The sequence below is a fragment of the Saccopteryx leptura genome, chromosome 4, assembly GCF_036850995.1.
Source record: "Saccopteryx leptura isolate mSacLep1 chromosome 4, mSacLep1_pri_phased_curated, whole genome shotgun sequence".
Classification (NCBI taxonomy): Eukaryota; Metazoa; Chordata; class Mammalia; order Chiroptera; family Emballonuridae; genus Saccopteryx; species Saccopteryx leptura.
Window position 1 is genome coordinate 135,415,602 of NC_089506.1, and position 26,283 is coordinate 135,441,884.

General features: G+C 37.6%; 1 protein-coding gene across 3 annotated transcripts in view; it reads left to right on the forward strand.

The window, feature by feature from the left end:
• The window catches only part of MSH3 (mutS homolog 3), a 209,971-nt gene that overhangs the window by 129,760 nt on the left and 53,928 nt on the right, over positions 1–26,283 (forward strand). For all 3 annotated transcript variants that reach the window (XM_066381757.1, XM_066381758.1, XM_066381759.1), the window contains 3 exons: positions 4,377–4,441; positions 15,194–15,310; positions 21,616–21,723. In XM_066381757.1, the coding sequence (XP_066237854.1) occupies positions 4,377–4,441; positions 15,194–15,310; positions 21,616–21,723 (290 nt within the window). The remainder of the gene's footprint in view (positions 1–4,376; positions 4,442–15,193; positions 15,311–21,615; positions 21,724–26,283) is intronic.

Here is a 26,283-nt window from a genome sequence, read left to right on the forward strand (position 1 = left end):
AATTAAGCAGGTTTTAGGGGCCTGATTCTACAGCACAACTCTGTACACTGTATTCTGTGTTCACCTCTCTGTCCCACATTGTACACGGATCTTGTTATTGTCTCTTAAAATAGAAAAGTAGAGAGACTGTCAAGTCAGAGTTATTTTTGACAACACTCATTTTCACCTCTGTTCCCGGTTTGTAGTGTTGTAAAGTAACCAGTGAGTTCCACAGAGACACCAAGGTAGGTTACAGAAGAAATTTTAGAAGGAGCTTTATTGCTGGTGACATGCATGGGGCATATCAAACCCAAATCGTGCAGCCATGAACACAGTTCTGAGGCTGCTTTTAAAGACAAAATCACATTCTGGTTGGGGGCAAAAGGTGGGGGAGCATAGTACAAAAGTCATTAATCTTACTAACAAGCTCATTGAATTTTACTGTGTTATAATGTTTACCCATAGGGTCTATCAAAGGGAAAAACATTTTTACACACTAAGAGCATAAGATAACACAGTAGTGATAAATTTTTTACATACCTGGCAAAGACATTCCCAAACATTCTAGAATTTACAACCTATCCGTGTAGGGAAATGTTTAATTTAGGATAAGGAGAGAAGCTAAATGAAGTTACTTTTGCTCAGAGTGTTGGGGTTAGCTTATTAGGAAGTCTAAAGCTAGTCCCTGCTTGCTTAGTTTACAAGTTTTGCACATACAAAGAATTTCAAAATGATGATTATTAGAAAGCATATATCATGTTACAGAATACAGGTTTTCATGCAAAAAGGTGGGGCTTGTGATCCCTTGGTCTAGAGATGTAGGTCATTCTCATGACTCCAGGATGAGAGGGTGAGTCAAGATTAGTATGGGAATTTTTAATTAAGGTACGTAAACATTCTTTCCTAATGGCCTCTAAGAAAGGAGAAGAGGAAGAAGTTTTCAGATAGGTTCTATCTTCTTCTCTCTGTCTAGCAGGTGGTGTCAGTCCTTCCAAAGAACTATAGGAAATGGTTAAACTATGACTAGCTGACTTTTGCCCCTGCAAGCTCTTCTTGCATTCTTCTTGTTTTTTCTTCCTCAGAAAGGAGGGGTAAGGGGCCTGACTCTTTGTTTTAAAATACTAATGTTAACAGTTTTGCAGTTCCTTGGCACCGTATCACAGTAGATACTCATTAGAATACTAAGCCTTATTGATCATGGTGCCTTATTGTCTTTGAAAGTATTTGTTTATAAGGAAATAACAAGAGCAGAAACATACATAGCTTTACATAGTTCACTACTTCTGTGATAGTTTTTGTCATATTTTATGTATATAGAGAATTCTCTCTTAACTTTGAATTAAATGTGGAATGGATATGGGGTGATACTTAGATTTGGGACAGTATTGATAAGTATACTCTTTTTAAAAAAAATTTTCTATTGATTTGTGAGAGGGGGAAAGGAGCAGAGAGAGAGAGAGAGAGAGAGAGAGAGAGAGAGGAGCATCAACTTGCCAGTCTACTTAGTTTCATTTAGTTGTGTTCTCATCGATTGCTTCTCATATGTGCCCTGACTGGGTATCAAACCCAGGACCTCGGCATGCCCCAGAATGATGCTTTATTCATTGAGCCACCCTGCCAGGGCCAAGTATTATTCTTAAGGAAAAGGAAAGAAATTTGAGAGAAAGTCTTTAGAAAAATTGTATTAATTTGCAGCATGCAGCATATGCAGATATCTGCTTACTGCATTTAAGATGTGGAAAGCGCTCTCTGTTAAATCTTCTACAGAGAAAAATAGTTGAAAATTCTTAAGAGGGAGTGAGAAAGAAAAGGAGGAGCTTCAGGAAGGTAAGTGTGGTGTTTCGGAAGACAAAGCAGTTTATGGTGTGAGTTAAGCATTTCAGCCGACTTAGCAGTGATGCCAGCCCGATGATAGCTGTCCAGGTTAGAGCTGAGTAACAACAGCTGACATTTAGCCAAGATAGGATTGGGTCCAGTGGAAGCACACGAAAGCTTGCTAGGGTGGGTCAAGGCAGCTTCTCACATCAGCACCCAAGAAACCAAGTCAGGAACTAAGTTACTAAGATTTCCAATTTTAGTTCGTTTTCTTCTCTTTCGCAGTAAAATCTTTAAACAAAAGACCTCTCTCCCCATTCTTAGAATGTTCATAAAAGGCAATAGAGAATTTCCTTTTTCATAACCATTGTCAAAGAGGAAAAAAACCTGATTGTCGATGACAATTCTGAGGAGAAACGCAGGCTGAAAACCTAGGACCACAGAAAGAAAAAAGAAGGAAACCCAGGATGAGCACCAGCCTGAGGAGGTGACGGGGTTTAACAAGGTGGAGCACCAAGTGGCTTCCCGGACTCTGGCACTCTACCTCCAGTAGTATTGTTCTGCCTGTGGCTTGCCTGAGGGGCTGTGCTCCTTAGGGTAGACATTTGATACTTACAGATTAAAGCATTATGTTCCAAACTACTCATAAGCCATTCCAAACGGCTGTGACCAGTAGCAGTCTGTAATGTGTGTAAGGCACAGATTTGATGCCACACTGTCATGGTAAATTACTTCAAATTTCTTAAGTAAACTAGTCTTGCTGGCTGCCCAGTGACCTCCCTGAGGCAGTTTGGGCTTCTTTTCAAAATTCCCACCACCCTTGAGTCACTACCATGGAGCTTTGTGTTAGTCATTTTGATATAGATGTGTCCTTCCCAAATGTTAGTGATCCAATATTTTCTGAAAATTTTCAGTTTACTTTTGGTATAGATAGCTCTTTCCAGAATTATTGTATCAAAAGACCAATTATTTTTAAATGTTCCCAAAGAACATTTAAAAATAATTTTAAGCATATATTTTTAGCATAATTTTAAAGTGATATTATCTTTCCTATCCATGATATTTTATTTTTTCCCCTCACTTTTTGTAGGCAAAGTGGACTTTTGACTCTTCACTCTTAATTGTTTAATGGAATGTGGCAGATTTGAAATTGTTAATTCCTCTTTATACAAGAGGGCATCTCTAGTTACAAAATTTTTGCTAAGAATGAAAATTCTTAAAACTAATGATTAATTCTTATTATAATTAATGTAAAAACTACAGTGGTTCTATTAATAGAAAAGTAATCTCAAGAGCCTAATACTATTGGCTAATACTATTAATAATAAGCATATTATAAATACCTGAAATGTTATAAAACTGATTAGTGTAAAAAAAGTTCCTATAGCCATCTCAAAAGTAGTGCTGGCCACAGAACTTCTATTTATTTGACTAAGACATTGAATTTCATTGCAATAATATATGAATGTGAGCAGGAAGACACAATGATATGTAACAAATGCTAAAAATGAAAGATGTGCGAGAAGAACTTGATTTTGTTTGCTTCCTGGCTGATTTCAAAAAAGCTGTCTTAGAGAGCATAGTTGGATCTATAAAGATATGGTTCATGTAAGTGAAAACTAAAACATTCATGGGAAGAAATATCTTCCTTAATAGTTGGGGAAGCCAATGCTTTCTTCATAAGGATATTTTTAGAGGACTTAATTTTCTTGGTAAAAACTATTATAATAACTCCTCTTTAGTTCAGAATAGGGGAGGGACCATATCTCACACATGTATGACATCTAATAATTGAATATCTAAAAATTTTATGTACTTAAGAAATTCAGTCTTATTACTGAGTAGTGGGTACTAATAAATGAAATAGGTCATTAAGGCCCTGGCCGGTTGGCTCAGTGGTAGAGCGTCGGCCTGGCGTGCAGGAGTCCCGGGTTTGATTCCCGGCCAGGGCACACAGGAGAAGCGCCCATCTACTTCTCCACCCCTCCCCCTCTCCTTCCTCTCTGTCTCTCTCTTCTCCTCCCGCAGCCGAGGCTCCATTGGAGCAAAGATGGCCCGGGCACTGAGGATGGCTCTGTGGCCTCTGCCTCAGGTGCTAGGATGGCTCTGGATGCAACAGAGTGGCGCCCCAGAAGGGCAGAGCATCGCCTCCTGGTGGGCATGACGGGTGGATCCTGGTTGGGCGCATGCGGGAGTCTGTCTGACTGCCTCCCAGTTTCCAGCTTCGGAAAAATGCAAAAAAAAAAAAAAAAAAAAAAAAAAAAAAAGGTCATTAATAAAAATATCACCATTCATAGTACATACAAAACTATGTCAAAAACATTAAAATGTCAAATTGTCTACTTTATTACAAACTTATTACACAATATAAATTGTACTTTATTCCAAGTATTTGAACCTTAATTAATAGTGTTTGATTGTATGGACATATATAAACTCTCTCAAGACCAATACTGGATTTATTTTGACGTTTTAGGATAATATTTACTATTTATAATTAATATTTAGTATAATTTTGAGGACGCTTTAAAATATAATGGTCAGTCATTTAAATATCTAATTTTTATTTATTTTTATTTTAGTTTATGATTGAAATAAAGAACTCGGCTGTAACTTATATTCCAACTGATTGGATTAAGGTTGGAAGGTAGGTTTAGAAACATTTTTAAATTAACATGAATTATAATTCCATTTGTATATCTTTGTGCTACTGACTGATAATAACCACATCCTTGACATAAAGAACAATTCTTACCCTTCTTTTTTTTTTAATGGAACTTGAACCAAAAAAATATATATTTTTCATTCTTTTTATTATTGACTTTAAAACATTTTTTAAAGGTCATTTTATTTGTAAACACTTGGTTTCTTGTCTGGTTTCTTGTCTTTTAAATTATTGCTTTGTATTTATACCCCAGAGTACACTTTAAACACATGGGGAAAACAAGTTGAGGTTCCTTCAATTATATGATTAATTTGGTTGCTTGAACTTCTTGATGAATGCATTTCTGACATTTCTTTTACGAAGCTGAAATTTCATTTTCTACTTCACTGAGCTCTGCATTTCTTTATTCTCAGTGCTTTCCATGGTACGTAGTTATAATAGTTTATTATATTTTTTGTGTGATTTATATCATGAATTAATGAAAATAAATTAATCAAAAACAAAATTAGAGAACTACATTGAGACTCTGCCTTTTTTCCTTGGTTAGGCATTAATCCCCAAGAGGGGACTCATTTAAGGAAGTAGTATTAGAGAAGTATATCCTCTTGTGAGTAGTACTTTTTGTGGAATATTTATTGCTACTGTTATTAACATGTTTGCCTGAATTTGAGGTGAAAATGTTACAATTGCCTTAGACAATAGAAAAGTGACTATAACTGGTGATAATATGAAGGAACTCTGTTAAGAATGGAAGAAAATCTTGACATAATTTGTGAATGGTTATTAATTGTTTTAATTAAAAAAAACTTATCTTTTGCCATTATCAAAGGATGCTGAAGACATGGGTTTCTTTAGTTCTAAGTACCATCCTTTCCTTTTCTTCCTCCTCCCCTCCCTTCCTCTCCCTCCTCCTCCCCTCCCCTCCCCTCCCCCCTCCTCCCCTCCCCCTCCTCCCCTCCCCCTCCTCCCATCCCCCCTCCTCCCCTCCCCCTCTCCTCCCCTCCCCCTCCCCTCCCCCTCCCCTCCTCCCCTCCCCTCCCCCCTCCTCTGCTCCTCTTCCTCTCCTCTCCCTCCTCCCCTCCCCTCCCCCCTCCTCTGCTCCTCTCCCTCCTCCTCTCCCCCTCCTCCCCCCCTCTCCTCCTCTCCCTTCTCCCCTCCCCCTCTCCTCCCCTCCCCCTCCCCTCCCCCTCCCCTCCCCTCCCCTCCCCCCTCCTCCCCTCCCCCTCCTCCCCTCCCCCCTCCTCCCCTCCCCTCCCCCCTCCTCCCCTCCCCTCCCCTCCCCTCCCCCTCCTCCCCTCCCCCTCCCCTCCCCCCTCCTCCCCTCCCCTCTTCCCTTCCCTCTCCTGTCCCCTCCCCTCCCCTTCTCTCCCCTCCCTTCATTTTTTCCTTTCTTTTTTTTTTTATATACATTTTTATTTTTTTTTATTTTTTTATTTTTTTTAATAATTTTATTTTTTTAATGGGGTGACATGAATAAATCAGGATACATATATTCAAAGATAACAAGTCCAGGTTATCTTGTCGTTCAATTATGTTGCATACCCACCACCCAAAGTCAGATTGTCCTCTGTCACCTTCTATCTTGTTTTCTTTGTGCCCCTCCCCCTCCCCCTTTCCCTCTCCCATTCCTCCCTCCCCCCCCGTAACCACCACACTCTTATCAATGTCTCTTAGTTTCACTATTATGTCCCACCTACTTATGGAATAATACAGTTCCTGGTTTTTTCTGATTTACTTATTTCGCTTCATATCATGTTATCAAGATCCCACCATTTTGCTGTAAATGTTCCGATGTCATCATTTCTTATGGCTGAGTAGTATTCCATAGTGTATATGTGCCACATCTTCTTTATCCAGTCATCTATTGATGGGCTTTTTGGTTGTTTCCATGTCCTGGCCACTGTGAACAATGCTGCAATAAACATGGGGCTGCATGTGTCTTTACGTATCAATGTTTCTGAGTTTTTGGGATATATACCCAGTAGAGGGATTGCTGGGTCATAAGGTAGTTCTATTTTCAGTTTTTTGAGGAACCACCATACTTTCTTCCATAATGGTTGTACTACTTTACATTCCCACCAACAGTGTATGAGGGTTCCTTTTTCTCCACAGCCTCTCCAACATTTGCTATTACCTGTCTTGCTAATCACAGCTAATCGAACAGGTGTGAGGTGGTATCTCATTGCCGTTTTGATTTGCATTTCTCTAATAGCTAAAGAAGATGAGCATCTTTTCATATATCTGTTGGCCATTTGTATTTCTTCCTGGGAGAAGTGTCTATTCATATCCTCTTCCCATTTTTTTATTGGATTGTTTGTTTGTTTGTTGTTGAGTTTTATGAGTTCTTTGTATATTTTGGATATTAGGCCCTTATCTGAGCTGTTGTTTGAAAATATCATTTCCCATTTAGTTGGCTTTCTGTTTATTTTGTTATCAGTTTCTCTTGCTGAGCAAAAATTTCTTAGTCTGATGTAGTCCCATTCATTTATTTTTGCCTTCACTTCTCTTGCCTGTGGAGTCAAATTCATAAAATGCTCTTTAAAACCCAGGTCCATGAGTTGAGTACCTATGTCTTCTTCTATGTACTTAATTGTTTCAGGTCTTATGTTTAGATCTTTGATCCATTTTGAGTTAATTTTAGTACAGGGGGACAAACTGTAGTCCAGTTTCATTCTTTTGCATGTGGCTTTCCAGTTTTCCCAGCACCATTTATTGAAGAGGCTTTCTTTTCTCCATTGTGTGTTGTTGGCCCCTTTATCAAGAATTATTTGACTATATATATGTGGTTTTATTTCTGGACTTTCTATTCTGTTCCATTGGTCTGAGTGTCTATTTTTCTGCCAATACCATGCTGTTTTGATTGTCGTGGCCCTATAATATAGTTTGAAGTCAGGTATTGTAATGTCCCCAGCTTCATTCTTTTTCTTTAGGATTGCTTTGGCTATTCGGGGTTTTTTATAGTTCCATATAAATCTAATGATTTTTTGCTCTATTTCTTTAAAAAACGTCATTGGAAGTTTGATGGGAATTGCATTAAATTTGTATATTGCTTTGGGTAATATAGTCATCTTGATTATATTTATTCTTCCTAGCCAAGAACAAGGTATATTCTTCCATCTCATTATATCTTTTTCGATTTCCCTTAACAATGGTTTATAGTTTTCATTATATAAGTCCTTTACATTCTTTGTTATGTTTATTCCTAAGTATTTTATTTTTTTTGTTGCAATCGTGAAGGGGATTATTCTTTTGAGTTCGTTCTCAATTGTTTCATTGTTGGCATATAGAAAGGCTATTGACTTCTGTATGTTAATTTTGTATCCTGCGACCTTACTGTATTGGCTTATTGTTTCTAATAGTCTTTTTGTGGATTCTTTGGGGTTTTTGATGTATAGGATCATATCATCTGCAAAAAGTGATACCTTTACTTCTTCTTTTCCGATATGGATGCCTTTTATTTCTTTGTCTTGTCTGATTGCTCTGGCTAGAACCTCTAGTACCACATTAAATAAGAGTGGAGAGAGTGGACAACCCTGTCTTGTTCCTGATTTAAGGGGGAAAGCCTTCAGTTTAGTGCCATTTAATATGATGTTAGCTGATGGTTTATCATATATGGCCTTTATCATGTTGAGATATTTTCCTTCTATACCCATTTTGTTGAGAGTCTTAAACATAAAATTGTGTTGTATTTTATCGAAAGCCTTTTCTGCGTCTATTGATAAGATCATGTGGTTTTTGTTCTTTGTTTTGTTGATATGGTGTATTACGTTAACCGTTTTACGTATGTTGAACCATCCTTGAGATTCTGGGATGAATCCCACTTGATCATGATGTATTATTTTTTTAATATGTTGTTGTATTCGATTTGCTAGTATTTTGTTTAGTATTTTAGCATCTGTATTCATTAGAGATATTGGTCTGTAGTTTTCTTTTTTTGTGCCATCCTTGCCTGGTTTTGGTATGAGGGTTATGTTGGCTTCATAAAATGTGTTTGGAAGTATTGCTTCTTCTTCAATTTTTTGGAAGACTTTGAGTAGAATAGGAACCAAGTCTTCTTTGAATGTTTGATAAAATTCGCTGGTATAGCCGTCAGGGCCTGGACTTTTATTTTTGGGGAGGTTCTTAATGGTTTTTTCTATTTCTTCTCTACTGATAGGTCTGTTTAGGCTTTCTGCTTCTTCTTGACTCAGTCTAGGAAGGTTGTATTGTTCTAGGAATTTATCCATTTCTTCTAGGTTGTTGAATTTAGTGGCATAAAGTTTTTCATAGTATTCTACAATAATTCTTTGTATATCTACGGTGTCCGTGGTGATTTCTCCTCTTTCATTTTGGATTTTCTTTATATGAGTTCTTTCTCTTTTTTCCTTGGTAAGTCTTGCCAAGGGTTTGTCAATTTTGTTGATCTTTTCAAAGAACCAACTCCTTGTTCTATTAATTTTTTCTATAGTTTTTCTGTTCTCTAATTCATTTATTTCTGCTCTGATTTTTATTATCTCCTTTCTTTGGCTGGTTTTGGGTTGTCTTTGTTCTTCTTTTTCTAGTTCCTTAAGGTGTGAAGTTAAATGGTTCACTTGGGCTCTCTCTTGTTTGTTCATATAGGCCTGAAGTGATATGAACTTCCCTCTTATTACTGCTTTTGCTGCATCCCATAGATTCTGATATGTCGTATTGTCATTTTCATTAGTCTGTATATATCTTTTGATCTCTGCACTTATTTCTTCTTTGACCCATTCATTTTTTAAAAATATGTTGTTTAGTTTCCACATTTTTGTGGGATTTTTTTCCTCTTTTTTGCAGTTGAATTCTAGTTTCAAGACTTTATGATCAGAAAATATGCTTGGTACAACTTCAATTTTTCTGAATTTGCTGATGTTGTTTTTGTGGCCCAACATATGGTCAATTCTTGAGAATGATCCATGTACACTGGAGAAAAATGTATACTCAGTCACTTTGGGATGAAATGTCCTGTAGATGTCTATCATATCCAGGTGATCTAGTGTTTTGTTTAAGGCCACTATGTCTTTGTTGATTCTCTGTTTGGATGACCGATCTAGAGCCATCAGCAGTGTATTGAGGTCTCCAAGTATGATTGTGTTTTTGTCAGTTTTTGTTTTAAGATCAATAAGCAGCTGTCTTATATATTTTGGTGCTCCTTGGTTTGGTGCATATATATTAAGAATTGTTATGTCTTCTTGATTCAGTGTCCCCTTAGCCATTATGAAATGGCCATTTTTGTCTCTGAGTACTTTTCCTGTCTTGTAGTCAGCATTATCTGATATGAGTATTGCTACACCTGCTTTTTTTTAGATGTTATTTGCTTGGAGTATTTTTTTCCAGCCTTTCACTTTGAATTTGTTTTTATCCTTGTTACTTAGATGAGTTTCCTGTAGGCAGCATACAGTTGGATTTTCTTTTTTAATCCATTCTGCTACTCTGTGCCTTTTTATTGGTGAGTTTAATCCGTTTACATTTAGTGTAATTATTGACACTTGTGAGTTCCCTATTGCCATTTTATATCTTGCTTTCTGTTAGTTTTGTGTCTTGTTTGATCCTTCTCTTTCGTTTTTCTATCTTTTGTTTTTATTTGGTTGTATTCCATACATCTTTCCTCTGTTGCTATCTTTTTTATCTCATGTGCTTCTGTGGTGGTTTTTTCAATGGTGGTTACCTTTGAGTAATGAAAAGGGTCCCTACCCTGTTCATTGTAGCGAACTATTTTGTGAGTACTTTTGCACTCCATCGTCCTTTGCTACTGTTAATCTCCATCTTCTCCCCCTCTTTCTTTTTGTTGTTGTCACAGTTTAAATTTGGTTTTATTGTGTTCTTCTTGGAGCTTTTACTTGTGGCTCTGTTTTTTTTTTGTTCTTTGTATCTGATTGGAGAACCCCCTTTAGTAATTCCTGGAGTGGGGGTTTTCTGATGACAAATTCCCTCATCTTTTCTGTATCTGTGAATGTTTTTATTTCTCCTTCATATTTGAAGGATAGCTTTGATGGGTATAGTATTCGTGGCTGAAAGTTCCTCTCTTTCAGGACTTTAAATATTGGGGTCCACTCTCTTCTAGCTTGTAGAGTTTCTGCTGAGAAATCTGATGATAATCTAATGGGCCTTCCTTTATATGTTGTATTCTTCTTTTCCCTGGCTGCCTTGAGAATTTTTTCTTTGCTGTTGGTTTGTGTCAATTTCATTATGATATGCCTTGGAGTAGGTTTGTTGGGGTTAAGAAAACTCGGAGTTCTGTTTGCTTCTTGAACTTGAGGCTTTAGTTCTTTCCACAGGCTTGGGAAGTTCTCATCTACTATTTGTTTGAGTATGTTCTCCATTCCATTTTCTCTCTCTTCTCCCTCTGATATACCTATTATTCTTATGTTATTCTTTTTGATGGAGTCAGATAATTCTTGTAGGGCTATCTCATTTTTTTTAATATTTGAGTCTCTTTCTTCTTCTCTCTGTTGTGCCTCAAGTTGCTTGTCTTCTATTTCACTAATCCTTTTTCTATCTGACCTGTTCTATTAGCTAAGCTTGTTACTTCGTTTTTCAGCTCGTGAATTGAGTTTTTCATCTCCGTTTGATTTGTTTTTATAGTTTCAATTTCCTTGGACATATATTCTTTGTGTTCATTGAGTTGTTTTCTGAGCTCCCTAAATTGCCTTTCTGTGTTTTCTTGTATATCTCGGAGGATTTTTAGGATTTCTATCTTGAATTCTCTGTCATTTAGCTCCAAGGTTTCCAATATATTAAATTTTTTCTCCATAGATTTTTCCTCATCTAGCTGTGTTACCTCTCTTTCTTTTGTATCCATGATATTCGATTTTCTCTTCCTTAATGGCATCTGAGGGTGGTTTTGTTGATAGTATTAATGAGATTTAATAAAGAATAAAAAGTTAAAAAAAAATAAAAAAAAATCAAAAAGAGTTGTTTTTTTTTAAAAAAATTAATAATGAAATAAAGAAAAATAAAATAAAATAAAAATTTTTAAAAAAGGAAATTATTCCCCCCCTCCTTTTTTCCTCTCCTCTCCTCTCCCCTCTTTCTTGAGAAAATCTTGTGGTAAACTGTGAATTATAACAAACAATGCCTGTGATGGAGGGCCTGAATTGGGGAAAAGTAATAAAGCGGCAAAAAAAAAAAAAAGAAAAAGAAAAAATAAAAACGAAAACAAAAAAAAAAGAGCGTATGGACCCACAAAAAGCAAATAAGGAAAAAATTTGGGTCAAGAATAAAATGATTTGCTTTTAGGTGTTGGTTGTCTAAGAGTTATAATGAGAGGAATAAGAGGAAAACAAAAAAATGGGGGGACAAATTAAAAAAATACTATTGTATTTAGTGGAACAAGAACTAGATAAAATGGAGAGCCAGGGATGGGAGCACTGCTAGTGAGTTTAAAAGGTGAAGTAAAAACCCCCCAAAATGCCACAAACATAAGTTTGAGTCCCAGATAAGATAATTTGTTTTTATTGAGGTGTGAATGAGAGGAGATGTAAAGGAGAAAGGAAGAAATTAATATAGAGGGAGAAAAGAAAGAGAGAGAGAGAAAAAAAGAGGGAACCACTAAAAGAAGAAAAAAGAAAGGAGAGAGAGAGAGAGAGAGAGTTAAGGGTTTTGGAGTGCAACCCTCATAGAGAGAAAGGAAGAGAAGGGAAAAGATAATGGGAGATGTAACACTTATGGGTAGTGTTGTTCAAGGAGAGGAGAGAATAAGACCGGCAGAGAGTTAATCGGCCAAATTGGAGGAGGAAAAAAAGTATCAAGAATGAAGATAAGAGAAACAAACGAACAAATATAATAAAATGGGATAGGTTATAAAGTCTGCAGATTATTCTTGATTTTGAGAGGTTATCTTCTTGCTTTTTCTTTTCTGTCCCTCTTCCTGGTTGGTGACTCTGTACCCCGGGTTCTGCCCCTTTGGCACGCTCAGGTAGAGGTTTGCAGTTGATAAGTCTCTATGGCAATGTCATGTATTGTGCTTTAGTCTCGTTGGCAGTCGAGGCTCATTAGCATTTATAGGCTCCGACAGTGAGAGAGTCCGTGTTCCTGGAGCCTTTCTCCTAGTCTTTCCTTCCTCAATTAGTAGCCTGATAATCCAGCTATGGGGTTGCTGCTGCCTCTGCCTGGATAGTAAGAGGCTCAAAGAGCTGGCAACTCCCCACTCTATTTCCACTCAGCACAGGGCTCTGGGTAAGGCTCAGTCAGTCAGAACTGCTAGCATAATCAGGCGGGCTTTCCGCCCACTCAAAGACCTCTGGCTCTGTCTGCTACTCTGTCTGGTAACACAGGCGGGCGCCCACTTCCGGGGCGCTTGGAGGAAACCCCTCACTCACTGGCTGTGCGCGCAGACCAGGATATCCGGCCAGCAGTCTCACGCTCTGAGTGAAACCCCCAACCGCAGGGAAAAGTTGCAGCGTTGGAATTGAGTCTCGCTCCGTCCCCGTGCGTGGCTTTTGCAAGGCGCTGGGGCAGCCCGAGATTCTGCTTTGGCCCACACAAAGGCCCCTGACTCTGCCCCTCTGTGCGATAACACGGGCGCGCACTGCCGAGGCACTCGGAGGAATCTCTCATTCACTATCTGCGCGCGCAAACCAGGATATGAGGCCGGCCGCGTTTCCCTCTGAGTGAAACCCCTCCAGCACGGAAAATCTCCACCGTTGGAATTAGTTCTCACTCCCTCCCGTGCGTGGCTTTCCCAGGGCGCTGGGGCTGCCCAGAGACTCTGCCCTCGGCCCACAGAAAGGCCTCTGAACCTGCCTCTCCGTGGGGCAACACGGGCACCCACTCTCGGGGCCTAGGAAGAAATCTCTCGCCCACTAACTGCGCGCACGCCAACCAGGAGACCGGGTAAAATGGCCGCCCCATTTGTCTTTCTTTGTTTGGGTTTGGCGTGAGTGTTAGCTTGTATTGCCCGGGTTGTCACAGGATCAGTTTTTCCTCAGCTTGGATCTCCGTGCCACAGCCTGGTTCAGCCGTTTGTGCCGCGGCCTGGATCTATTCACCCCCTTTGCCTGCCTCAGTTTCTATATTCACAGTTACCAGAGAAAGCCGCCCTGTTTAGGTTATTGAGGAAGGCGGAGCATTTCTTACTCCCTATTTCCTTCGGGGTTTGGTTATATATATTTAGCCAATTTTTCACTCGACCATACCTTTGGGTGTATTGCGAAGCTTCTGGAGGCTCCAAGTATAGGTTTTTCTGTTTCTGGGTGAAGATCTTGTTGAGTTTTGGGGGAGATTTATCGGTATCGCTTCCTACCCCGCCATTACTCTGACGTCATCTCCTCTCCTTTCTTTTTTTAATGTTATCAGAAGCTGTAATTGAGATTTGAGTGTTGTTGATTTTATAGGATGTTTTCTTTTTGCTGGCATTTTTTTCCTTTGGTTACTTTTGTTATCCTAATGAATGAAATATGCTTTATGAAGATAAAAATCATGTTAGTCTATGTAGAACAATAACTGAAATGTCTCACTAAATGAGTTTTGTCAGAAGAGAAAGCTACAATAAATATATTTACATAGAAATCTGGATGACATCATTTAAAAGCAACAACATTCAGTGATATAAATTGAATGAATCAATAAGATGGTTTGGGGAATGTTCAGTATAATGTTTTATCTGTTTTTTGGCTATCGGAGTCCTGACAGGGAGAGACTAGCATATCATTAATCAGAGTTTGAATGTGAAAGGGTTATCTCTAGCCCAGTAACTTGCCAAATTAAAGATAACTGTGATAGTGTAGAAGCAGGACCAAAGATCATAGTACAGTCTGTCATCATCTGCTTATCACTCATCCGTGACCTTTTCTTGTTGAAGGCCTCATCATAGTAATAACGTCAACAGCAGTACCAATCTTCATGACCACCACAGAACAAATCCTAGCAATGAGTACTAATGACAGAGGTACTCTGCTAACCACTATCTGTTTGATCCTCTCAACAGTACCTATGAGGTAGATGCTATTATTCCCATTTTATACATGAATAAAGTGATGTTTAGGGGTCAGTAATATTGGCCCAAAGTCATATAGCTAGCAAGTAAGTGGCAGAGTTGGAAACTTGACCCAGATTCTCTGACTGGGGACCTATGGCATCCCCCAGTGTGCTCTACAGCTCCTTGAAGAAGCAGAGATTGTATGCAAGCTCAGAATAGGAGCACCTGGTATTATTTCTTTCCATTCACAGTCACTGTAAATCTATAATGAGATCATAAAGAAGTCCTCTTTGCATCCTGAGTTAATGCATTGCTATTCCTTGTAATGCTTTATATTTTTCTTTTTTCATTGAAATGCTTTAATGACACAAAAGTTTAGAATATAAAGAATATAAAGAATACTATGGCCTTCACCAATGTATCCACTTCTTAGCTTTGTCAGGACTTATTTTGCCGTATTTGCTTTAGATCTTTTTTTTTAAGCAAACATTTTCATTTAGTATAATTTAAAGAAAAAAGCTTTCTGCTTATGAAATGAAAATTCTAAACTTTGACTTTGCCATATGGATATAATTTGAAATGCATTTTAAAAGCTCCTTGAGCAAAGTCCTATGAACTCCAAGTGCTTTATTTATAACAGAGGTCTTTGGAATCAATGGAGGTCAGGGCCATAATTAAAGAATGTTCTCTATTTATAGCTATTTACTTACAAGGTTCGTCAGAAAATAATAAATAACTACTTAAATTTTGTTAAGATGGCATTACTGATTTCTTAGTAACCTTGATTTCCTATTTATGTTTTTTCCCTCTTCTAGCACAAAAGCTGTGAGCCGCTTTCACTCTCCTTTTATTGTGGAGAATTACAGACATCTGAATCAGCTCCGGGAGCAGCTAGTCCTTGACTGCAATGCTGCATGGCTTGATTTTCTAGAGTGAGTTTACAATGAAAAATATAATCTGACTTTTTGCTATGAGAAATAGACCAGAAAATCTATCAAAAAGAAAAGTAGAGATCACTGCTTGTGACCTGCCATAAAATACTTGAGTACAACTGCTCTCTGATTTTACAATATTTTTAATCTATTGAAATCTAAGCTCATTTTCCTCTTTGGTGAGAGACCTGATATACTTGATCATTACTATACTAACATTTTGTTGCTAAGGATGTTTAATAGGGTCTTTCTTTCTTTCATTTCACCTTGGACTTTTTTATATAAAGGCCTAACATTTCCAGTGTTGGATAAGTATGGGTTAGTTGTTTTGTTTTCTCCCTAACTTTTTATTTTGAAAAATATTTATGGGAAAGTTGAAATGAATACCTATGTACCCTTCACCTAGATTTATCAAGTGTTAACATTTTGCTGTATTTGTTTTATATCTCTCATACACTTTTTTCCTGAAACATTTGAAAGTAAGTTTTAGACATCATAACACTTCCTCCTTATGTACTTAAGCATACATTTTCTAAAAATAAGGACATCTCTATAATCTTATCATTATCATACCTAATAAAAATTAATACTAATTTAGGAATATATTGAATTACCTCCCTCAAAAATCTTAAATGAAAGTCTGATCAACTTTATTTTATATACATTGTATTTGGATACTATGTCCTGTAGTCTATTTGAATCTAGAATAGTCCCCCACATTTTTTATTTTTATAATATGGGATTTCTTTTGAAGAATACTTGCCATTGTCTTAAAGAATGTCTTATATTCTGGATTTGTTAACAGTTACGTGTTTATATTGACAAGTTTAAGCTCATGGTGTACTGGTAAATGGTTAACAACCAACTTTCTGGAAGAGATGTAGTGTTTGTGGTGTTTGCTGATTTCTGTAGTGAGAATACTTTCACCATGACTGATTCTAAACTACTATTGGACAGAAGTTGGGAAGAGATGTACACAATTGACTTTCATGAGTTTGTAGGCACTGGCTTAGAACCACCACTCATTTAAGCACTTTTTCTTTTTGACAGAGAGAGAGAGAGAGTCAGAGAGAGGGACAAATAGGGACAAACAGACAGGAAGGGAGAGATGAGAAACATCAATTCTTTGTTGTGACACCTTAGTTGTTCATTGATTGCTTTCTCATTTGTGCCTTCAACCCATTGACCATAGGATCATGTCTATAATCCCACACTCAAGCCAGCGACCCCGTGCTCAAGCTGATGAGCCCGTACTCAAGCCAATGACCTTGGGGCTTCAAACCTGGGTCCTCCAGGTCCCAATCCAATGCTCTATCCACAGCACCACCTCCTGGTCAGGTTCATCTAAGCACTTTAATACATACTGCCTCATTATTCCTAACAAGAGCCCTGTGAATTAAATATTACCACGTCCAACTTATAAATGAGTAAAATGAGATGCAGAAATAAGAAATTGCTCATAGGTTAAGGACTGGAGCCCAGATTTAATCCAGGGTGTCTGATAGCAGAGTCTGTACCGTCAGGCTTTCACATCTGCTCTTGATGGATCTGTGGGCAGTTCTCTAAACAGAAATCTTTCTGTTAGTCTTTCTCTAAAAGCTTGAACAGTAAATATTCAATGAGTTTCTTCAGGGAGCTTTATATATTTAAAGTAACCAACCTGACAAGTAAAAAGCAAAGAACAAGGAAAGATATTATGTGACAATTTTAAAAAAGGTTGATATCATCTCTTTTTGCCCAGAAGAGTCCTTTAGGATCAGAAAGAGCTTCTAATTTACTTATCCTTAGTCTTTTGAGGTTATCTTGACTCAAGGTCTTGAATCCAGGGATGGATGTTTGGTTTATTCAGTTCCTTTCTCAATTTACTTTGAATTTCCCATTTTATTGATTTTTCAGGGCTCTTGGGCCTCTTAGTTCTCCTGGCTTTTCCCTTAGTAGCATCACTGAGAACATGAAAATTAGACTAAAATAATTTCTTTCAAGCTTCAAGGGCCACATTCTAGGGTTCTGGGATTTGGTGAGGTAATTCATAGTCATTCTATTCATAGTATACATGATTTTATAATCTGGATTGTGTTTTCCCTGTCTTTATTCTAGAGTAAGGAAAGTTCAAGTCTCCCAGGCTAAAAACCTGGGCATTCTCCTTGAGTCTTTCTTCCTTGTCCTGTTATCAAATTCCTGTTTGTCTTTTATCCCTTTGAAATATCTCGTTGACTTGCCCCTTCTCTTATTCTCTCCTGTCACCCCACCACTCCCTCATACCTTTCTCACTGTATCAGCCCTCTGCCTGGGCCCTTCTGCCAACTTAACTCAGGGAAATTCCGCTCTCATCATACCACCCATCCGATGTAGTTGAGAGCTACTAAGAGTAGCTAACATTAACTGTGACATAATGGCAGATTATGATACTTCATGGTATATTGTTAAGGGAAGAGAAGGATATAAAATAGTATTAAAATATGATACAATTCTGTGTATGTAAATTCACATATGTGCACAGCATAACACATCTTTATATTTAAAAAATCAAATATAGATGCTTATATTAATATTTTTATTGTCCATTTGCTTATATTATTTGGAGAAATGTTTATTCATATACTTATATATATATCTACATATAGTCTCAAATATTAACTTATTTCTGAATGGAAAGGTTTCTGGAGATTTTAATTTACTTTGCAAACACATGACTTCAGAAGTTCCTGTAATATAAATTTATTACTTTCAAAATAAGAAAAACATATTAAAGTTTTTATTTAAAAAAGAATACTGGCTGAAATTTAGTTAGAGCATTTGCAGTTAGAGCGCCCACTTGAGAACAGCATTGATTGTTATGTACACTATTAATTGAGGTGCCAGATGGTATGAATATAATGTCATTTAAAAATTATTAACCTCTATGAACTTGACATAGAGGATTGAATACCAGGTATACAAGTGTATTTGTCTCTTACCGAGATACTGTTGTGCATTAGTCATATTACTTTTGATCAAAATATAGCAAGAAATCAAGGCTGTAAGAAATTCTATGAATAGAACCTTCTTCCAAAAATGTCTCTTCTTTTGTGTTCTAGAAGATGGGCTATGGTTATTGACAGCAAATTCTTTAAAAATTGAATTATAATATTTTCTATGCAGTAGCTCAAATAAGAAATAAAATATTTTCTATTTTTATTGAGCTCAGATATCATTGAGCAACGTCTGATGTTGAACTGTCATAACAGCTTTAGAAGCCAGAGGTCTTCATCTACTTCCCATGGTCTCAGCATTATCTTTTGACCAGAGATGAAATTATAATGCTTTGGCTTCATCATTAGGTTGGCTGGTAGTTTAGTGATATAGTTGCATGTTGTGATGACATAAACCTTATTAGATTGTTATCTGAATTGCCCAATATTCAGCTTGTCATTTTTCTAGATATGATTGATGTCTTTGAAATTTGGCAAAGTACAGAAAATGGATAATGACCAAGAAGTCAAACAAGCCTTCATAAGAGTTATAGTGATGATGTTTAAGGTTTATGATTATTTTTTAATTTATTCACATCTTAATGTAATTGACATGAGAAAGAATGTGTTGTTCATATAAAAATAATTACCTTATCCCTCCCTGCATTTTTTTTTTCCTGAAGTGAGAAGCAGGGAGGCAGAGAGACAGACTCCTGCATGCGCCCAACCAGGATCCACCCAGCATGCCCACCAGGGGGCGATGCTCTGCCCATCTGGGGTGTTGCTCCGTTGCACCCAGAGCTATTCTAGCGCCTGAGGCGGAGGCCATGGAGTCATCCTCAGCACCCAGGCTAACTTTGCTCCAGTGGAGCCTTGGCTGCAGGAGGGGAAGAGAGAGATAGAGAGAAAGGAGAAGAAGGGTGGAGAAGCAGATGGGTGCTTCTCCTGTGTGCCCTGGCCGGGAATCGAACCCCAGACTTCCACATGCCAGGCTGACGCTCTACCACTGAGCCAAGTGGCCAGTGCTGCATTTTGTTTTTGTTTTTGTTTTTTTAACTGAAATGGTCCCTGTCAAGAACTATGTCACTCATTTAAATTCTGGAAGTTTGGAATATCATCAGGTATAGTTATCCTCAACCTAAGGCTGCTAGGTAGTAACGAATTAGGTTTGTGGTGACAAGACCTGAGAAGCAGAAATAAAAAGTAGACTATTTTTTAGGGACAAAGGTCTTTTGACACTCGTATCCAGAGAGGCCAGAGTAGAAACATCATGTGTGGCTGCTCTCTGGCAGAGAAAATGCCGGGGTAGGAAGACTAGAGGGGCCAGTAATAAGAACAGGGACAGAGTAGGCACTGTCCAAATGGTAAATGAGTTGTCAGCGTGAATGCTGACGTCAGTCCAGGAAGGACAAGGCATAATCATAAGGCAGCCGCTCCAGGAGTGTAAGGTCCATGCAGCATGTGATGTTTTCAAAACTCAGAGGCATTTTTAAGGTAGCAACTGAGTGCTGCCTGTTGGATGCCAGGGGCCAGTCTCCTTTTGTTTGGGATTTTGCAGATTCTTGACACTGTTAGTGAGATTCATGTTGTTTGTTTAGATGAATTTTAATTCAGTGAGAAATAGGTAAGTTATTGAGTTCTGTGCACTCAAAGATGTATAAAATGTACTTTAAATACACTCTAATTCACAAATTGGTAACACAGAAATAAAGCTGGATACTTATGATGTTTTAAGTATCTGAATAAGTCATTTCCATAGAATACTTTTTTCTAATGATAGGAAAAATTACAGATTTTAAGAAATCAGTGTAGTGATAATATAGAAATAAGTTGTCACAAAAAGCTTATTCTGAATATCCTTTTCAAGAGAGGAATCCCAAAGTTTCTGAAACTCACAGTCCAAAAGAGAAATCTATTGTATTTTAAGAGAATCATTCAGCATAATACTGTCTCTTTTGGGAGATTTTTCTTTAAAAGGATGTAAGGGATACTTATTCTATGAGATAATGGGGTAATTTAAGCCAGAGACAGGGGGCAGGAGAAAGAGAGAGAGCCACACCTGTATACATTCCTATATTTTTTTCTGAACAAGTCTTTCAATAAAGACTCTCTTAAGCTTCTAGACCACCAGCTATTTAATTAGCCAAAGATTTGAACCAAAGATTGTATCTTTAAAAACCAATCTGAAAGTAAATTTCTGTGTGCACTATTAATAAGATAACTGCAGATCACTAATAAAAGTACTTTTCTTTGTGCTTATCTTCAAGGTTATGACAGACAAGGTTATGCGCTAGATCATTAGTTCCCAGACTACAGCCCGCCACATGCGGCCCCCTGAGGCCATTATCTGGCCCCCGCCACACTTCCTGAAGGGGCACCTCTCTCATTGGTGGTCAGTGAGAGGAGCACAGGATGCAGATGCTGTGCTCCTGGAGTACTGTATGTGGCGGTGCTGCAAAGTGCAGCGTCGCTCAGGTACAGTACTACTTCCGGTGATGCGGGATGCACACGTCAGGGCTCTGGAAGTGCGTCATATCACTTGTTAGGGCTAGCAGTGACAAATATGGAACCGGACATTGACCATCTCATTAGCCAAAAGCAGGCCCATAGTTCCCATTGAAATACTGGTCAGTTTGTTGATTTAAATTTAGTTGTTCTTTATTTTAAAATTGTTCCCGTTTTGGTTTTTTACTTTAAAATAAGATATGTACAGTGTGCACAGGGATTTGTTCATAGTTTTTTTTATAGTCTGGCCCTCCAACAGTCTGAGGGACAGTGAACTGGCCCCCTGTGTAAAAAGTTTGGGGACCCCTGCACTAGATGTTAGGGCTGTAACAATAGCTAAATAAGATGGATGTGGACTCGACCACAGAGAAGCTTCCAACTCAGAGTGGGAGAAAGACATTGGAATTGTTATTCCTGGTTTGGATGATGTATGAAGAAAGAGCATAAAGGGAAGCTGACCCATCTGGGTAGTTCGTTCATGATGTTATTGAAGCTAAATGAAGATGGTGGACACATTTGTGTTCATTGTATTTAAGTTGAAATGTCATGGGGAGATGAAATGTGCAATATGGTATTAATAGTAGACACCTTTGTATAGAAGTTATTTTAAATATATATATATATATATATAAATTCTATCCAAATGAAACAAAAGGAAACCTCAGTATCAAATTATTGTGAAATGTATATGAAACAGGAGAGTAGTTCCATGTAATTCCCACCTCTCTCAAGGGCTAGTAATGACTGGTTGTTCTAGTTTAGCTTATCTCAGCTAATAAAGTGCTTATTATACCACTTCTATAAGTCTAAGAAATCATTTTGCTCACGTTTTTGTTGTGGCATCTGTAGGAATTTCGGTGAACATTATTACTCCTTGTGTAAAGCAGTACATCACCTAGCAACTGTGGACTGCATCTTCTCTCTGGCCAAGGTCGCCAAGCAAGGCAATTACTGCAGGTAATATGTTTTTATTTTCCTCCTTTTTCAGTGTTTTAGATCAGATGGTATTATTCAATCAATTTTAGTGTTTTTTATTATAACATATAAAATTACTCAAATATGCTAGATACTTGGTAAAGCTGAATGTCGTACACAAATAGCTTGATTTAAAATTAAAGTCCTTTCTTGGTTGCTCTGTCACTAAATACAATGAAAGATGTTCACTATAACTCTAGAGGTGAATATTATATATTCCAATTTTTAAGTTTATATGGGTGACATTTTTATAAAGGTGTAATCCTTTCATTTGTTAACTTTGACTTGAACACTTTATATAATATGTTTAACGTTATAATTATAAAAAGTCTCATTTAAATATCTAAGTCAGATATGGGTGACACTCAAGGTATGAGTCATTCTGAGGCATTTGCTCCCTGTTGCTTTCAAAAATTGCTGTTCTTTTTTTTTTTTTTTTTGTATTTTTCTGAAGCTGGAAACGGGGAGAGACAGTCAGACAGACTCCCGCATGCGCCCGACCGGGATCCACCTGGCACGCCCACCAGGGGCGACGCTCTGCCCACCAGGGGGCGATGTTCTGCCCCTCCGGGGCGTCGCTCTGCCGCGACCAGAGCCACTCTAGCCCCTGGGGCAGAGGCCAAGGAGCCATCCCCAGCGCCCGGGCCATCTTTGCTCCAATGGAGCCTTGGCTGCGGGAGGGGAAGAGAGAGAGAGGAAGGAGGGGTGGGGGTGGAGAAGCAAATGGGCGCTTCTCCTATGTGCCCTGGCTGGGAATTGAACCCGGGTCCCCTGCACGCCAGGCCGACGCTCTACTGCTGAGCCAACCGGCCAGGGCGAAAAATTGCTGTTCTTTAAGTCCCAAACCTTAAGTCTTTTTGCTCAGTTCTCACAAGCCCACTAGGATTGTGGATGTGGGGTTAGTAGGAGGTAGGTTTGGCCTTTTAGAGCACTAGTCCATTTATGAGGGCTCTGCACTTATGATCTCCTAATACCATCACATTAAAAGTTAAATTTCAACATATGAGTTTGGGAGGAAGGTACAAATTATTCAGTTTGTGGCTCAAAGCCTCAGTTTTTTCATATACCTAAGAAACGTTGGAGAGTATTTAACTTGCTGGCTTCATGTGAGGACTGAAAAGAAAACATGAGATTGACCTTGAGTTCGTTAGAGGATGTGTTTGTACCAAATATCTTTTTAACATTTAAATGTCATCTATACCTAGCATAGTGCCCATAGTGGAGTCAAAAAAATAGTTTAATGTAAAGCATTTATTTATTTGTGGGAAGAGAGTTGAAGGAATTGGCCATGCCATGTATAGTCTCAAAGTGTACCCAGACCGCTGTTTTGTTTTGCTGTCTCTTCGTGCATGGAGTGTACTCAGAGAGTCATGCACAGTAGTTTTGTTTAAACTAGGATCTTCGCATCTTTATTTTTGCCCGATTTCTTGTCACATCAGAACAGTCAAACAGATTTGCTTAACTATAGGCATTTAGAGCTGAAACTTTACAGTACAGTAAATGGGGGAAAAGTATATTCAATTAATCATCTATAAAGATGAGATACATAAATTTACTCTATCTCAATCTAGTTCTGAAAGACTGAGGGTCGACCTTCAGCTGACTTGATTACTTATGTATTGCAGTCTGAGTAGGAGTACTTTCTTGGTACACAGGGTTTATGAAGCAAACTTCTTCCTAATGGATTGTTTCTGAATTAAGCAGAGAAGTGGCTATAGCCTGTGCACTTAGTGAGTGTTTAGATAAAGCTTTTCCCATTGAAGAATACTTATGCCTGGTGTATGCCTTCTTATCCTTCTTCAAATGACCTTTCGTTATTTGCTACTACTGCTGCTGCTGTAGGTAGTGGAAAAGGACAGGTATGTGGTTTGCTACAGTACACCAAATTGTAAATTTTGTATCAATATGTGTGTATGTATATTTATTTGTATACCTACACACATATTATTACACACAATATCTATTTTTTAGTGAGACGTAATAATCAGAATCTTGCTTTGTTGTCAAAAGGCCTGGTTCCAGCCCACCCTCTGTCGCTAACTAGTTGTGTACTCTTATTTAAGTCTTATATAGCTACATATAAAGTCATAAGAAGTAAAGTAGAATTAGTAAATGGGATAAATCTTAAAATTGTAGAAATTTTTTTTATTGAGATGTAGTTTTAGTAAAAACTCTTATCTGAAGAGTAAAAATATATTTCTTATTACATCATTATAAAACTATACGATTAATTTTTAAACTCATCAAAGTTAACATTTTTAGAGTATCTACTGTTTGCAAGTTTGGTCCCAGATTTTTCATTTTGATGCTTCTCTCCTTGTTCTTTAGGCATTTTCCAGTATGTATAGCAAGAGATCCCTTCACAGAAGGAAAATTTTAATCTCTGTTTTAGGCATGTCCTTCAGAGTGGAGGCTTTGGATCAGACAGTCGTGGGTTTTTGAATACTAACTTGGTTATTTAACAGCTGTTAGGCAAGTTACCGAACCTCTCTGTTACTCAGTTTCTCCATTGACAAAATAATCCCTGTCTCTCAGAGATGTACAGATTAAACTAGAGTAAGATATATGAAACTTCTAAGCAGGACCCAGCAATTGATAAGCATTTAAGTAAATAATAACTATTATTATTGAAAGATGTTCTATTACTCAAAAACCAGAAAGAATTAAGTATGGTAAAATTCCTTTTGTCTTTAATAAAAATATCTAAACTTAAGAGTTGTTAGTATCTTTCATACCCATTATAATTTATTATTTTTAAAAAATTATTTTTACTTTTCTGTCAATTCTCAAACTTGTTTGTCTCTTAGAACACAATAAGCTTACTTATAGAGTCTGGGTATGATAATTCAAATATCTGGAATCCTTGTGACTGTTGCTATTGTCTTGTCTCGGCTCCTTTTTCACTCATGTATCTCCTTGAAATCTTGATTATTTTGATTAGCTATGGACAATGCATTTGCAGAATCATTTGTAGAAGTAATTTGATGGTATATTTCTTCTGAAAGAGTCATATTTGCTTCTATTAGGCATTTCAGGACACTTATAACAATCTGGCATCATCCATATCTGAGTTTGAGAGGATTCAGAGATCCTCTTTTAAAGGCTGCACTTCTTACTTCAGATGCACTCGTGTGCCCGGTGGGTAGCCCCTGGGTGTCTCAGTCCTTAGTGCCTAGTCTAAGAGGTCCATAGTACTCAGCCTCAGCTCTTCCCTCAGAGATCAGCAGACACCCTCCTGGCCTCTGTGCTGCCCGCGTCCAGCCTGGAACTTCCTTGCTGTCTTGCTTTTACGTAACTGTTTCTGTACCTTACCCAACTTTTTATTCATCCTCAAAAGGATTGTTCCAAATCACCTAATCTATAAATAAGGTGACTTCATGGAATATTTCACATGCTGAAGTACTTTCCAAATTGGATATCATATGTTTAGAAAAATCCACCTGAAAAAAATTTAAATGAAAAACCATGCTATAGCCTGTAAAATAGTGTGATAAATTTTTTCTTTTAGCAATCACGAGATTAACCCTTTGAGCAGTGAGTTTTTTCATGCTTGCTGACCCCCAGGAGTAAGTTCTTTTTTTTTTTTTTTTTTTTTTTACCAAAAAATGAAATTAGTTCAGTTTTATTAACTTAAAATCATGTTTGTTTGATAACCAATTTATGGAAACAAGAAGAACATTGTCTTTTTTTAATGTCGCCTTACACATTTTTAAAATAAAAATTTTTGTACAATCGTACTCTGGATGGTCAGGAGGCATGAGGACGTACATGAACGTTCGTACCACTCAGGTTAACCCTTTGAGTGTAAATAGCCATGGAATAGTAAACTTTTTATCTAAAATGAATTTAATGAGGTAGGATTTTTTCCTCTTCATTTTTTATTTTTTCTTTTCAAACCCAAACTACTATTTTGAAACTGCCATTTTGCGAAAACATGGATAGACCTTGAAAATATTGTGCTAACTGAAATAAAGTCAATCTGAAAAAGCTAAGAACCATATGATTTCACTCATGTAGTATATATAACTGAAACTCGTAGACACAGACAACAGAATGGTGGTCACCAGAGGGAAGGAGAGTGAGGGGTAGTAAGGGGTAGAGGGGCCAGATCTGTGGTGACGGAAGATGATCTGACTTTGGGTGGCAGGCACACAGTACAATATACAGATCATGTATCAAGAAATGTGCCTTGAAACCTTTATGATCTTATTAACCAATGTCATCCCAACAAATTTAATTTCGAAAAGCATTTTAAACTCATATTTAAGTATGTGAAGTTTATACTTTTTTTTCTTAGATTTCCATCCAGCCTGTTTAAAATTTTTAGTACATTTGATCTATTGCAGTTAGTTCAAATTGATTATTTGGCTTCATTAATTGCAGTCTTTCCTTTCCTTTAAGACATTTTGTCCACTTTAGGCAAAAGTTCTTATTCTAGGTCTTCTATTCAATTTCTTTCTAGATATTGTATGAGAATTTTTATTTTCCTAAAATCGAATTTATATTTTTCTAATGTTCTGTTTCTCTGGGCAGTTAATAGAG